The sequence below is a fragment of the Malaya genurostris genome, chromosome 2 (assembly GCF_030247185.1).
Source record: "Malaya genurostris strain Urasoe2022 chromosome 2, Malgen_1.1, whole genome shotgun sequence".
Taxonomy (NCBI): Eukaryota; Metazoa; Arthropoda; class Insecta; order Diptera; family Culicidae; genus Malaya; species Malaya genurostris.
Genome location: NC_080571.1, coordinates 122,160,259 through 122,175,816, shown reverse-complemented (window position 1 = coordinate 122,175,816; position 15,558 = coordinate 122,160,259). Strand labels below are relative to the sequence as shown.

Sequence of the window (15,558 nt, the reverse complement as noted above, 5' to 3'; positions counted from 1 at the left end):
CTGTACTTGATCTTCACATCCGCGCTCTTCCTTGAGTACTATGGCTCTATAATTTCATATTTTTTCTCCTCTCATAATTTTTAGTTGGTTCGATATCGTTAAAAACCGAAAAAAAAACACATATTAAAACACACAAACACATATACACACGAGCATTTGCTTAGTTCGTCGAGCTAAATCGATTTGTATATGACACTCCCCTCCGGGCCAAGGAAAATTTTTCTCAAGTTTGAGCGAATTCTATAGCTATTGTTGATGTGGAACACATCTTTATTTTCTATATAGGGGTGCAAATTAGAAACTCAAGGAAAAATTCTCGTAGAAATGTGGTCAGGTTTTAAATACTCATAGCTCAGTATATTTTGTATCAATTATTAATATTATTTCATTATTTGATTGGAAATATTTCTACGATTCGACTTGAATGTATCAAGCCACGTATTTTTAATTATAAATGATTGAAATTTTGATTAGTAGCGAGCAGTGTCCTATTTTGTCTGCTAAAAATCTCCGGCATATTGGATTTCCCTGCCATAGACGACGGTTTTGAAGCAGTAAGCGATATATCAAAGGGAAAGCATCGCTCTGATTGGTCAATCGATGCAAAAGTGAAGTTGTTGGAAGCACACAAATCTATAAATAGAAGCGAAATCATAGCTAACGTTTCAGTTCTACACGTAGCATGCTAGAGGTAGGTTGTTCCTGGACAGCAAGACAAAAAGTGCCATAAAACGAGTTGAAGCATTAATTGGTATGCTCTGATCTTGTGTCATGCAAACTCGGATGAAATTCTTTGCAATGTCTTTTCGCCTGAGAAATTGACATCTACCCCAGGGTAAATTTTGAGTGCTTAACATTTATTTCTAATTTTTTTAAGATGAACTCGATTGCTAATGAGAAAAAGTTTATCGCATCAACCGAAATCACAGAATGGTAGAGAAACTTAACGCTATAAAAATAAATTCTTGCATACAAAACTTGAATACAAGCTTGGCGACGAGAAGCTTTAATATCAAAATCGTATCGCAGGTATGTACAAAGATATAATTGCATACATTTGGGATTTTGGTGTAATTTCGTCGGCTTTAAAACAAACAATGTTCGGTGTTGATTCCTTGTCAAGATCAATCTAGGCAGACTCTCGTGCAATTGCAGATTCAAAAGTGTGACGATTGATTGAACTGTTTGATTGTAGATCATTAGAAATTTTGGTTGCCTTGTTCCACATCACTGGCTCGAACAACCCCATGGGGCTGATCCTTGTAGTTTTTTCTAAAAAAAGGTAAAACATATTTTTTAGCTGTGAAGCAAACAAATGTAATTTCCGAATATATTTAATTCGCAAGTCAATATTTTTTATTTTATATAATAAATATAGCGATTCGTTCTTCAGTTTTACGGGAGCGTGAGTTCAACAAACCAGAAAATTTCTGAATAAATCAATGAAAACATGGTGCTGTAGAAGCGCTAGGGACAAACTACGAGAGTTTCCTTGCATTTTGCTTTCGAATGTTTTAGATTGCACTAAGCGCACATGATAAGTGGCAAGTGGCAAATTACATATTCTGTGAAGAATGTTGAAATTGGAAAGATCAATATCAAATTAAATTTGAAGCGTCGTTTCCAAAAGTTCCACAGTACCTGAAAAGTATCCGCTTCATTAGAGCACCAAAGTACGCGTGGAACTTTTTGGCAACTTGAGCGTTCAGGAAAATTACTGAGAAACCTTTCTCACTGCTTAAAAGCTGTACAAGGAACTGCTTCACAGTTTGTTCGGTTGCGTCGGGTGAACATTCAAGTATAAGTAATTCCTTAAAAACGGACATTTCAGAATATACTAAGGTCTCTTTTTACACGGTTTATGTTTTGGCACGGTTTTTTTTATACACGCGTTTTTTGACACGGATTCCGGAATTACCACGGTTTTTATTTACGCGGTTTTCGCAACTAGCACGGTTTTTGATGAGGGCTCAGAAAGTACTCTGTCATTTTTTTGAGAAAAATTTAAATAATTGAACAGGTTGTCTGTAAGAACACGATTTAATTTAAAGTTTGAAAGTTAACAAAAATTATTCATTCAACAATTCACGGGAGTATTGACTCTCGTTCCATGAAATGATTAATCAGTCTTCAGATTTTGAATCCCTGTCGTAAATTACACGTCAACGTCTTCTTCGCTCAGTTGTGGTGTATGATATATTGTCAGTATCGTCATTGATATCATCGAGAATTTCGAGGAGTTGAAGAACTAGTCGAATTTCTAATCTCTCCAACTCATCATCATATCGAGCAGTACAGGATTTTATAGCATTTAGAATGATATAGTCCTAGCAGTTTTTTTTTTTTTTTATTCAAGAATATAATGTTTAAGGCACACTGCTTAAGCTCTAAGATGCCAAGGGCTTAGCAGTTTTATGATCTGCACCGATGAAATGAGTGGCTTCAGCATGACACATAGCAATACCTTTTCTAATTTGATCCGTATTCATTTCTATGGATTCTTTCCCTTTAATTATGTCGATGCGTGCATAGATCTTCATTCAATATCCATGTCTTCCCACTCAGTTTAGTTAAAAATGACTATTAGGCTGCTGTCAGAGTGAAAGCGTCACGCGAAGCGTCGAGGCGCACGTGCGAGCTAGTTAGATCAAAGCAAACCTGAATGCGATGCTCGCTTCACTGTCAGTTTCAGTCTTTTGAACAGAGATGCCAGATCTGCAGATTTGTCTGTAAATCTGCAGATTTCGCACATAGTGCTGCAGACATTTTTAGTTGTGCAGACTTTGGAAATCGAGTTTTTTGCAGACTTTCGTCAAAATTTACAGATTTTTGAAATTGTCGGTCCAGTCAGTTTAACGTATCATACTTTATACAAAAATTGCTGCCAACAAGAGATACTTGCTGACTATAGATTTTTTTCGGATATACAGACTTTTACAACCCTGTCTGAAGATATTTGAAATTTTTACCTGACATCTCTGCTTTTGAAGCAAAACAACAAGCGTCTGATCGCTAGATGCGTCGTAGCTATGACAATGATTGTTTATGTTTGGAAAAATAATAAATTACAGTATGAACGGTATTGAACAATTTTGCCTTGTATCCAATGATTATTATAATAAAAAAGTAAAAACTACTTAGAACCATTGCCTAGAACTTATTTGGTTTGTTATTGCCTCATTCCATGAAGCATTAAAGTCACTTGTGGCTAGAAATCATTATGAGCTGAATGTAAACAAATGTTTGATTCCTTCCTAACTTGCATTGTTTCCATGGCATTTTGTCGGAACTAGTCGACGCTTATTAGCGGAGGGTCAATAAAATTACATTATTACTGAACCAACTGGTTCACTATTACTGATCCAACATTTTGTAATGAATCGTATAGGACATTGTAATCTTGAGTTTATCTTTGGTGAAAGTGTTTATCGGTGGTGCTACCAGCACTTCTTTAGTCGAACGTTCTAAGTTGTATCAACCTATTATCGTTCTTTTGAAAACTCATAATTCATTATACAAAAGGCATGAACCATTTAGATTAATTTGCCTACCAGACGACGCGTCTCCTCATACCGTTTTCGTTTTTGAACCTACACGCGGGCGACTCCGACACCGAGTAAAACGAACATGTGGTACGCGCCCTAAACAACAACTCATAAAAAAAAACTACAAGGATCAGCCCCATGGGGTTGTTCGAGCCAGTGATGTGGAACAAGGCAACCAAAATTTCTAATGATCTACAATCAAACAGTTCAATCAATCGTCACACTTTTGAATCTGCAATTGCACGAGAGTCTGCCTAGATTGATCTTGACAAGGAATCAACACCGAACATTGTTTGTTTTAAAGCCGACGAAATTACACAAAAATCCCAAATGTATGCAATTATATCTTTGTACATACCTGCGATACGATTTTGATATTAAAGCTTCTCGTCGCCAAGCTTGTATTCAAGTTTTGTATGCAAGAATTTATTTTTATAGCGTTAAGTTTCTCTACCATTCTGTGATTTCGGTTGAAGCGATAAACTTTTTCTCATTAGCAATCGAGTTCATCTTAAAAAAATTAGAAATAAATCTTAAGCACTCAAAATTTACCCTGGGGTAGATGTCAATTTCTCAGGCGAAACGACATTGCAAAGAGTTTGCATGACACAAGATCAGAGCATACCAATTAATGCTTCAACTCGTTTTATGGCACTTTTTGTCTTGCTGTCCAGCAACAACCTACCTCTAGCATGCTACGTGTAGAACTGAAACGTTAGCTATGATTTCGCTTCTATTTATAGATTTGTGTGCTTCCAACAATTTCACTTTTGCATCGATTGACCAATCAGAGCGATGCTTTCCCTTTGATATATAGCTTACTGCTTCAAAACCGTCGTCTATGGCAGGGAAATCCAATATGCCGGAGATTTTTAGCAGACAAAATAGGACACTGCTCGCTACTAATCAAAATTTCAATCATTTATAATTAAAAATACGTGGCTTGATACATTCAAATCGAATCGTAGAAATATTTCCAATCAAATAATGAAATAATATTAATAATTGATACAAAATATACTGAGCTATGAGTATTTAAAACCTGACCACATTTCTACGTGTATTTTTCCTTGAGTTTCTAATTTGCACCCCTATATAGAAAATAAAGATGTGTTCCACATCAAAAAGAAAAAATAAACAAGCTCGCATGGATGTCATGGTGCGACCCGAGAAAATTTTCAGAGCGAATCTACGCAATTGGAGTCCGATCTAGAGCGACCCCAGGCTGCTAAAACAAACATTTCAAAAGTTGTTTGGGCGACTCAGGGTTAACTCTCGGGCTGCTTTGATCAATAAACGAAAACGGTATAAGTGTTCTAATTTTAACTTGTCATCCAATAGGTTTTATCAGTTGACTAGACCCTTTTCGTAACTTCAGGCTGGTTATTCGATTTCTGTTTTTATTATGAGAGCATGTTCAGGGGTGTTAGAGTTGTAGATTCATAATTTATGTCAGTTTTTTAATTTAAATCTGGAAATTGTTAGAAGAAAAACTAGCAGCCCCAGCAGCGTTTTACTAGTGTTTCAAAAATACAAAAAATAGAACGACAGTGTATACTAGTTCTAAATTTGACAGTAGAATTGTTCGAATAAATAAAACTAGAACGGCTGGCTGGGGACACGTTTGTTTCAATTTTGGTTCTATTATAGATCGCAACATATAAAACTTTAAGCTCCGGAATTTGCTCTGAAGTAACAGTTATATTTTAACAAAACCAAAAAAAAAAACAAATAATCAAATCTGCGGTCTACGGTGAAATGATTACGTCCAATTTTCCACCCGTTTTTTGCACGGTTTCCGCAATTAACACGGTTTTGTTTAACACGGATTTTTTAACCTTAGTGTACTTTGCATGCTGCCAAAGCTAAATCATTTTTACGAACTTTTGGTTACTTGGTCTAAATACAAATTATAACTATATCCTACTCTACCGATTGTACAACTCTAGGATAGAAACTCTTCAACATTGTTTTAAGTTTATCAATACAAAATTCAGGTTAGTGAGCTATTTTATCGATTCCCGAAAGCAAGAACCATGTCTAGAAAAGAAAACGTCCATTATGTCGAAGCCATTAGAAAGAGATCCATATTCAGTGCATTGATGACATACTGTGCATTTGGTCAATTTATGCTTAACAAAAGTATTTCCCATCTTCATATTAATTTTTGGAGATATTTCTATTTGGGCTGAAGCGAATGTGTGTCGAATTCCGTGGATTGTAGGATAAGTAATCAGAAAATTAATTGAGGGAAATGTTAACCACTTAATCGTTTGACAATTCTGCTGTCCAAAAACATAATTTTGAACAAATAAATTTTGAGCGAAACGAATCTCGACTGGTCAGCTAGTAGTGTTAGAGAAAAGAAAGTTTAGTACTATTCTGAGTCAAAATGTATCTATAGTGATGACTTGGAAAACTAAATGGGTATGAATAAAAAAGTGTTCAACAAAGCTTTTTAGTACCCAAGCCATCGAACAGATTCCATGAGCAATTTACTTTGAATCTGTGCTCATTTTATTGCTTCTGCAGATTAATGAAATTAAATAACAGTAAAATTGTTTGCTAAAATAAACTGTCTAAACCTATATAAGATAATCTCACTGTTAGGTGTACTACATAGGTTCTTTTAGCCTTTTTCACATAGGAAGGTTATGCAATCACTTGAAAAACCGACTAATAAAAATTGGTGTGTCATATACCATTCGACTCAGTTCATCGAGCTGAGCAATTTGTGTGTGTGTGTCAAATAATCTCACTAGGTTCGAATGAAAGGTCTCATGATCCATACGGAATTCCTGAATTTCATCCGGATCCGATTTCCGGTTTCGAAGTTACAGGCCATTATCAGTAAGCAACTAAACAAATCGACTCCGGCTACCCTGGTTTCCGGTATCAGGTTCCGGAAGCACCGGAAATAGTGGTTATACAAGGTGAGATGAAAAAACTGCAACCAACTTCAGACTGCTGTCATTTCTAAACCGCTCGTCCCACAGCTGTCAGATTTATTCTAGTGACAGCTCATTATATTATTTACAAGCGCACAAAAGCATTTTGGTGGGAATTTTTCAGAAAAAAAGTTATTTGTGATGGAATTCAAGTGTGATAGTGTGATTGCTTTGCATTTGGCTGGAAAACCACAAGTGGCTATCGTTAGAGCCCTCCAGCATTTAAAAGTGAATAAATCTTTTGTGTCTCGTACCATCGCTCGTTACCGTGATACTGGTAGCGTAGCCCGACGTCAAGGAAGTGGACGAAAAAAAACAGCAACATCGGCAGAAATGGTTCGAAAAGTGAAGAAGCGAATTGAACGAAATCCGCGTCGCAGTGGCCGAAAAATGGCTCGTGAGCTGAACATATCGCAATATGCCATTCGGCAAATATTGAAAAATGAGCTTGGACTAAAGCCATTGAAGTTCCAAAAAGTGCAAGATCTTACTGATGCGCAAAAAAAAGTTAGACTCGAAAAAGCTAAAGAGTTGCTTCGCTTGGCCGAAAGTGGTGAACTGCCGAATTTGGTTTTCTCCGATGAGAAACCATTCGTTATCCAGCAGTTTGTAAACAAACAAAATGATTGTGTTTACTTGCCAGAGAGGTCAGCTGAAAATTTGCAACTTCGGTTGGCCACCAGAACTCAAAAGCCGGCCATGGTGATGGTGTGGGCCGCCATAACAGCCGATGGTCGCTCGCCGCTCGTATTCATCGACCGTGGGGTCAAAATAAATGCGCAAATCTATCGCGAAAATATTTTGGAGGGAGTTCTGAAGCCCTGGGCACGCAAACATTTCGGCCGCAGACCTTGGACATTCCAACAGGACTCAGCACCATCGCACTCAGCACGCGCCACCCAAGAATGGTTAAGAAATGAGGTTCCTCGCTTCATTTCCACCGCACAATGGCCACCAAAATCTCCGGATGCCAATCCGTTGGACTATTGTGCCTGGGGTATTTTGGAAAGCAAGGTTGGCACTAAAAAATACCAAAGTGTCGATCATCTCAAGCAAGCGCTTCGCCGAGAATGGGACAAAATACCGCAGAGCCACTTTCGGGCAGCGTGTGATGGTTTCATTGGCCGTTTGAAGGCCATAGTTCGTGCCAAAGGTGGCCAATTCGAACAAATCTAAACCGATTCTCAAATTTGATGTTATTTCCGACATTTTTTGCTTTCATTCAATAAAATTAAAAAAAAAATGAAAAAATTATGGCGTTTTACTTTGTTGCAGTTTTTTCATCTCACCTTGTATATACCAAAATGGATCTCACTCACTTTTCTCAGCGATGGTTTGACCGATTTCCACAAACTTAGATTAAAATGAAATGTCTAACGGTCCCATACAGAATTCCTGAAATTCATCTGAATCCGACTTCCGGTTCCGGAGTTTCAGGTTAGGGTGTTAAATATTGTACACTGTCACTTAAACTGGCGGAACAAAAACCGTAAAAAATGTTGTAAAATGGAATCAAAACCGTTATTCCCAATCTTAGGGTCAAATGAAAGGTCTTATGGTCCTACCAAAAATTACTGCATATTTTCGGATACAACAAACATTTAATATGTCATTTAGAGTGCGATGGCAAAATTGTATAAAATATTCAAAATTGAATAAAATCTAGTACAGAGTTTGTACGTCATGTTAGTTGGTGGCCGTACGAACCGACTTCGATTATACCGGTTCTCAGGTTCCGGTGCTAGAAGTACATATAATAGTGAACTCACTTCGTTTTCTAATGGATGGCCTAACCGATCAGAGAACTGTTTCATTCTTTATGTTATAATAGTTAATGCGCAAACAATCCCTTGGTTTCTTTCAAAAATCGAAGAGAAACATTTTGAATAGAATACCACAGTATTATATATGAGAAAGGCATCATTACACCACTAGGTGGATTAAAACAGATTTTTATGAAGGTTTTATTAATTTGCATTTTAATTTTCTAAGAGTGGGTATCATCGACGGATTTTTTGGTGAATACTCTAGTGTAGCCTTTTTCCTTCGAAATTTCCCTTTATATATTATTTCCCTTTTGGGCAGCATTGCATCGGCTTTCAAAGAGGTAAACTGCTTTTTCACTGAACTTAACTGCTGATGTTTCTCACTCCTATATCCGGCGGTTTTCGTTATGTTTTTTATATTTAAGTGCATCTGATTCTGCTGAGTGGTGGCAGTGTCGGATTGAGATAATTTTTTTGGTAGCTGCTGAAAATTTAATTTTGTTTTTTTTTTTGCTAGTTCTTCTAGCAATAGGGCGATAAACACAGCGCATACAGCATCAATCTGGACTGAATTTCGTAAAACAGAAAGCCTCTGTAGTATCCTTCCGATGGAATGTGAGCAAAAGGAAGCTGGTGGATAGGTCTGATGAAATGTTGGAAAATATGTGGGTTTAAATTAAATTCAGCTATGTTTTTGCATCTTTCTTCGAACCTGACAGCATTGAGTGGGTGTGCAAGTGAGAGTATAAGTTATATAGAGTACACTAATGTATTGTGTGCTCTTTCGTTCTGAAACGCAAACGAACTTTTTGTGCATTATTTCATAAGTGTAATTTGCATATTGCCGAAACGAACTCAGAGTCTAGCTAAATAAAGTTGGAGTGAGTTTTTGGCGCAAGCGATTTATGTTTTAAGCTTATTTACGAATACACACTCTACGTGATGCGGCAAATTTGGAAAACTCCTGAGCTTCGAAAAATCTCTGTATAAACGTTCGTCGTGGTAGGGAAAAAGGAAACTGATAGAGCGTATAAAAAAAAGAAAAAGACATAGTTGTGCAATGGAATACCCGTTATTCGACACTCCTGTAAATATTCACATTTGTTTGGATCCACCGGGAAAAAGCAGGCAGGAAAATTTCGGATACGGATGTTAAGAGTGCTAGATTTAATCGGATAAAATGCTTACCTAAAAACCACTTCAGCTGTGCTGGAGGATTTCCATAGTGCGAGACACATTTAACGGTGGCCATTGCACCGGAGTCTACGGTAACGTTGTGCCCTGGAGGAACGTGAACACCTTCATGCTCCAGTCTGGGTCGTTGTGGTGGAACTGTAAATAAAAATGATGTTAGAATTTGTTTTTTCTGCAATGCGAATTGGTTTATCCACCGAATTCTGAATTTTTGGGAAACGTAGATATATATGCAAATCAGTAAATATTGGATCGAAATTCTGTGTGCAGCTGTCAATAAAGTTGAAAGCCGGCAATTCAAAATAATTGTATAACGATGAAACAACAGATCAATATACTTTATGATGGCATACAAACGAAATCCAGACCAAAATTATTAATGATATTTGTATGTATCCTATTCATACATACACAAACTCTAATTTGCTTGAATGTACTAATGGAAATGAATGTTGAATTCAACCTTTTTATTATTAACGAAACGAGTTTTATCGAAGATTATACATGATGTTGATGAACCAAATGAAAACTTTCGTCAGACAACCAATTTTAATTCAGTTATCGATGCAATTATGCTTTAATTTAGGGAGAAACATTTGGAAGAACTGGATAAATGATATTAATTTGTCTGGTATTATTTGCGCAATGGTAAAATTTTCGACCTACGATTTCCACTATGAGTAATTCCGGAAATTGGTAGCTAGACATTTTATTTCACATAGGGGAATGCGGATCACAGTGAGGAGCGGAGTGAAGCAGTGAATTGTCGATAGCTCCCGTATTCACTACGTCATCTGCCATAGACAGTGTGAACTTTGTTGAGAAAATAGCCTGAAGTAATTTTGGACGGCCCCCATCTTTGGGCAAAACTACGATAATTGAATATTTTTGTTTACATATTGACAGATTATCGACATTAGGTTCTCATTGAAATTTTTATTACTAATTTATCGATCTTTTTTATAATAAAACTTAATTCTGCAATATGTGAAAAAATCGTTAATCATAAGTGTACTCATTTTCCCCTGCATTCCCTTATGTAAAATCTAATGATTTTCTACCAATTTCCGGAGTCGCACATACTAGAAATCGTTGGTCGACTCCGATTTGAATGAAACTGTGTAAATCCCGATCAATAACTCTTATCTAAACTATTTCTATTAATTGTTAGAAAACTTTGAAATGGAGCTTGAGCTTGACCGACCAAACCTCCACTCCGTTACCTATCGGTACAGAGAATTTCTAGGTAATCGATCCAGGGCTGGGCAAACCTTCTCTCAATATACATTCTTTGGTAACCCCAGAGTTGAATGATCAGTACCGGCGCAGGTCAGGTCCGACTGTACATCGGGTAGGGAAAAGGAAGGGATGCTATTCCTACATTTTTTTGTTACTAGAGGCCGTATTATTGCGCACTTCACAAGTGTTACGAATGGAGGATGTTTGTTAGTATAAATTTCAGTAAAGAAAATATTCGGGCGCGATTTAGTATGTTCTGGACTGAAAGTACTTTTTTTCTAAAACTGACTGAGAGACTACCAACATATTTTATAATTGAAAACAGCAGTAGAAATGAGTGAATATGATTTATGCGATAAAACTGATTCATAGGTTATTAGACAAAGGTTTACAAGATTCACGAGCGTATGGATTATCTACTATTTCAACTAAACTAATATTATATATCACAGATGGATGATTTGTTTTGGATTGCCAATTACCGAGAAAAATTGTGTTTCAAAGATTACCTAACTTATAATTTACTACCTGTTATCAGTAGTGAAACATGTCAAGTATTTTTCTGTTATTTATTCAACAAACGAGTATGGCAGATTCACATTATGGTAAAATGGATCTTTCGCGAGGGATTATTTGTATCATTCAAATCGTTTTAAATGACAAGAAATAACATAAAATGAGAAAAATAATTTTTCGAGATGAAACAAACTGGAACATGTGGATAAGAAAAAATTTCTTCGAAAGACTAAGAATAAACATTAATTATTGATTGAACGAAGTTTAGTTAAGAGTCTTCGGATATAAAACATTGAAAAAATTTGATAATCAAAAGTAGAAAAAGAGTCGCTCCTGCAATGGTCTACTTTTACTACATGGAAGCAGAAACCCAACAGATCTATTCTTGGATATTTTTTCCGCCGGATTCTCTATAGAAAGGTAATAGGATTGCAGAAAAAAACAGATTTCGAAGGGAGCCCGGAGACACACAGTGCTATATGCCATTCGATTCAGCTCGACGAGATCGTAAAATGTATGATGAGATGATGATGTTTGAGATTTTTTAACCGCTCAATTTTCTCCATTGTTCAAGTTCGAAGATCAAACGGTTGACACTTCTGGTTTAGGAGATATGCTGGTATAAGTGACGTACCCGACAAAACGCGTTGTTTTTTACCGCTCAATTTTCTCAGAGATTTCTGAAACGATTTTAACAAGTCTAGCCTCGTTTGGAAGCTACTATTACATTGTGGATCAAGTTCGAAGATCAAATAGCTGTCTCTTCTGGTTCCGGAGATACCATGGTATAAGTGACGTAACCGACAGAACGCGTTGTTTTTATTGCACCAACAAAATTTATCGCAGAATTATAATTTTTTAAAGTTTTGATAAAACCAAATCAAATTTTAAAACATCTTATTGATAAGGTAAGCGGAAATCGATCATTGGTTCATACAGTAAGGCACGGAACTGGGTGTTATAACTCATGGAATCGCATTTATGCTGCACATTCGTATATCAAGAATCGTTTACGGAGTCTTTCAAAACAGAATTAAAATTTCGCCTATGAAGCTTTGGTATAATAATCCTATGACAAATTAAACTACTATCGCAGTCCACGGAACCACCCGCGATCCCATTTCAACCAGAATATTAGTTGATTTTCTGAATTCGATTGGTTAAAATTTGGTACAACTAATCGATTGTTGTTTTAACTAAACTGTCACTTTTGTTTTTCGATTAGCAGAAATGATGGTTGAAACAACTAATTTAAATGCTTGAAAAAAAAGCTGTCAATTAGTGAGGACACATACCTTTCAATTTCAACAAATATTTTAGTTGAAATAACTGGTGTTGTTATTGAAACAAAATTCTGTTAGTTGAAAAATAAATCGGTTTTATTTGTTTTAGTTAATGTTATGCACTGATAATTTTAGTCAATTTATAAGAGCTTGGGTGCATCAACCGCTGGGAATTGAAATTTTGCGACGGCAATTCAAACGCTCCATCCAGCGCGTTCTGTGTGTTTGAAATCCTTCGCTCCTGTTACTTTTATAAACTAAATTCATGTCAAAAAGCGTTTTATTGCTAATGCATGAACATCATCATCGGTATCAAACAGCTGGAAGTAAAACAGTCTGCTGGAAGTAAATAATGATCGAATTTGAAGCATAAAATTTTGCGCATACCTGAAAGATTACGAGATGATTATTCATAGAGATTTTCTAATTTGTCACCAAATCTTTTTCATCTTAAACAAGGTTAACTTTATCACAACACCGCTGTTGGATAAACACTTGTTATCATAAAATTCTCAAATCGAATGAACACAATTTCACCAAACGCTTTAACCATCGATATTGTTTTTATTGACATTTTGAAGCGGCGCGAACAGAGTTCAACTAAAAAGTTGTTGATTTTGCATTGCGATTATTGTTTTGCTTTCAACTGTCTCCGACATTTGACAGCATTCAAAACAACATATTTTTCAACTACTTGAATATATGCAAATCAAAAACCATATTGGTTGAATCAAAAAGAAATTAGTTAAATTAACTATCGCAAAAATCAAAAACTGCGATATCGCAATTTTATGATCGGAGGGTTCTCCGTGTCGTTGCCTGTCTTAGTTTCATTGCTAACTAGTCGTGGAAAGTTTCTCTTATCACAGTCGCGGAATAGGTAGTAGAGCCGTTTTGGATTTCAATAAGTAACTACACACTAGTTATAAGTACCTACCTCTAACCACTAATCGCACTGGTTGACTTGTAAGTGCATCTTGTGTCGTGAAATCACTAGCTGTGACCTGACACTCCCACAGCCCATCGTCGAATTCGAGCTGAGCGGCGCGAACCCACAGAGAACAGTCACCGCCTACATGTGTTGTTTGGCCGATCCCGTACTGGCTCGCCCATTCATACTTTTTCGGATAAATTCCTACCGGTTTGTTGTCTTTTTGCCACGAGCATACGCCCCGTTTGTCAATTACTTTGCACACCAGTAGAGCATCTTGGCCAGGATTGACTTCACTGTATTTTGGCTGCTCAGCAAATCGCTGCAGACTTTCGGAATCTGAAAAGAATGAAACATTAATATGTTAGTATTTCGGAACATTGGAAAATGTACAGGTTTGTTTTGACACTTTTGTGAATGCAATGAAACACCTATTAATGTTATGAATATTGTTTTCATATTCGATATTGTTTCGATATTCGAAGCATATTCAGAGTTTTTTTTATAACTTATCATTTTTTATGCAGAACACATCTCTGTTTTATATAGGAGTGCAATTTGAAATTTTAAGGAAAAATACATGTACAAATGTGATCAGGTTTCGACACTTGCAGCTCAGAGAATTTGGTATCATATTACTAATATTATTTCATCTTTTGATTGGAAATTTTTCAACTTATCGATTTGAATGCATCAAGGCATTTATTTTATATTATATTATTTATATTACGATTAATAGTGAGCAGTGTCCTGCTAAAAATCTAAGACACTATGCGTCCCTAACGAAGACGATGCTTTTGAAGGAGTAAGCGTTTTATCAGCTGGGGAGCATCACTCTGATTGGTCATTCAATGCGAAAGCGTAACTGTGGAAGCACGCGAGTCTAGAAATATTGGCGAAATTATTTATAAATCTTCAGTCTCACACGAAACATGCCAGAGGAAGGTTGCTTATAGACAGCAAGTTTCACACAAAGCGCTTTAAAACGATTTGAATCTCTAACTGGTTTACTTTGATCAATTGTGATTAATTCGCATGCGCGTGAGGGTCATGCGAGTTTGGATGAAAATCAATGCCATGTCACTTTCGCCTGAGAAACCAACCTCTGCCCCAGGGTAAATCATGAGTGCTTAAGATACATTTCTATTGATTTAAATAAGATGAACTCGATTTATAATGAGCAAAAGTATATCCCTTCAACCGAAATCGCAATTGGTAGAACCATAGAGCGACCACAAATCATTATGTTACAGATTCACAACATGAACTTTATGCCGTAAAAATAACTGCAGCACTTGTACACAAACCTGGCGAAGAGAAGTCTAAATATTGAAATTCGTAACACTAGTAAGCGCATAGAAATAATTGTATAAATTTGGGTTATTGATACAATTTCGTCGGATACAAGACATATACAAATCAAGGCGAACAGAGTATATGTTCTGGGCTCGCGTGTTCTATGTCGGTTCTTAATAAGGATCGATCTAAAGATACTCTCGTACACATTTGAAATAAAGTAGTATGACGATTGATTGAACTGTTTAAAATTTGGGTTTAGTTTATTATTCATTCATGTATTTGACACGGCACAATATCCTAAGAGCTGAATTTATCATAACCCATTGTACAGTGATAAAATCAAAATAATATGCATTTACTACATCTCGCATTTTTACAACTGCTCTGCGGGAATTAACGGGTAATTGGTCCACAGATCCTATCTTCGTACATTTTTACATCGTCGTTGTTGCTGTTATTGTTTTTACCGATATATCATGCAATAATACCATGATTTAGCATTAGGTAGCACAATAAAATAAAAAAACCGAAAATAAAATTTTAATCGTCTTTTTCTCGACATGCCAATTTTCCATATGGGACTGATATGCAAGTATGGGCAGTATAGGAAGGTATTAGAATTGCTGGAAAGACCGACTTTCGAACGGAGCCTCGGAGATCCATAGTGTTATATACCATTCGACTCAGTTCGACGAGATCGGAAAATGTCTGTGTGTGTATGTGTGTGCATTTTTCGAAGATATTTTTACCGTCAATTTTCTCAGAGATGGCTGAACCGATTTTAACAAACTAAGACTTGTTTTAAAGCTACTATTGAGCCATTGATCAAGTTCAAAT

The 15,558-nt window shown here is 36.3% G+C and overlaps 1 protein-coding gene across 3 annotated transcripts in view; it reads right to left on the bottom strand.

The window, feature by feature from the left end:
* Positions 1–15,558, bottom strand: part of LOC131431207 (B-cell receptor CD22) — a 230,637-nt gene that overhangs the window by 86,238 nt on the left and 128,841 nt on the right. For all 3 annotated transcript variants that reach the window (XM_058596788.1, XM_058596786.1, XM_058596787.1), the window contains 2 exons: positions 13,429–13,761; positions 9,448–9,591 (listed from right to left, as the gene is read on the bottom strand). In XM_058596788.1, the coding sequence (XP_058452771.1) occupies positions 9,448–9,591; positions 13,429–13,761 (477 nt within the window). The remainder of the gene's footprint in view (positions 1–9,447; positions 9,592–13,428; positions 13,762–15,558) is intronic.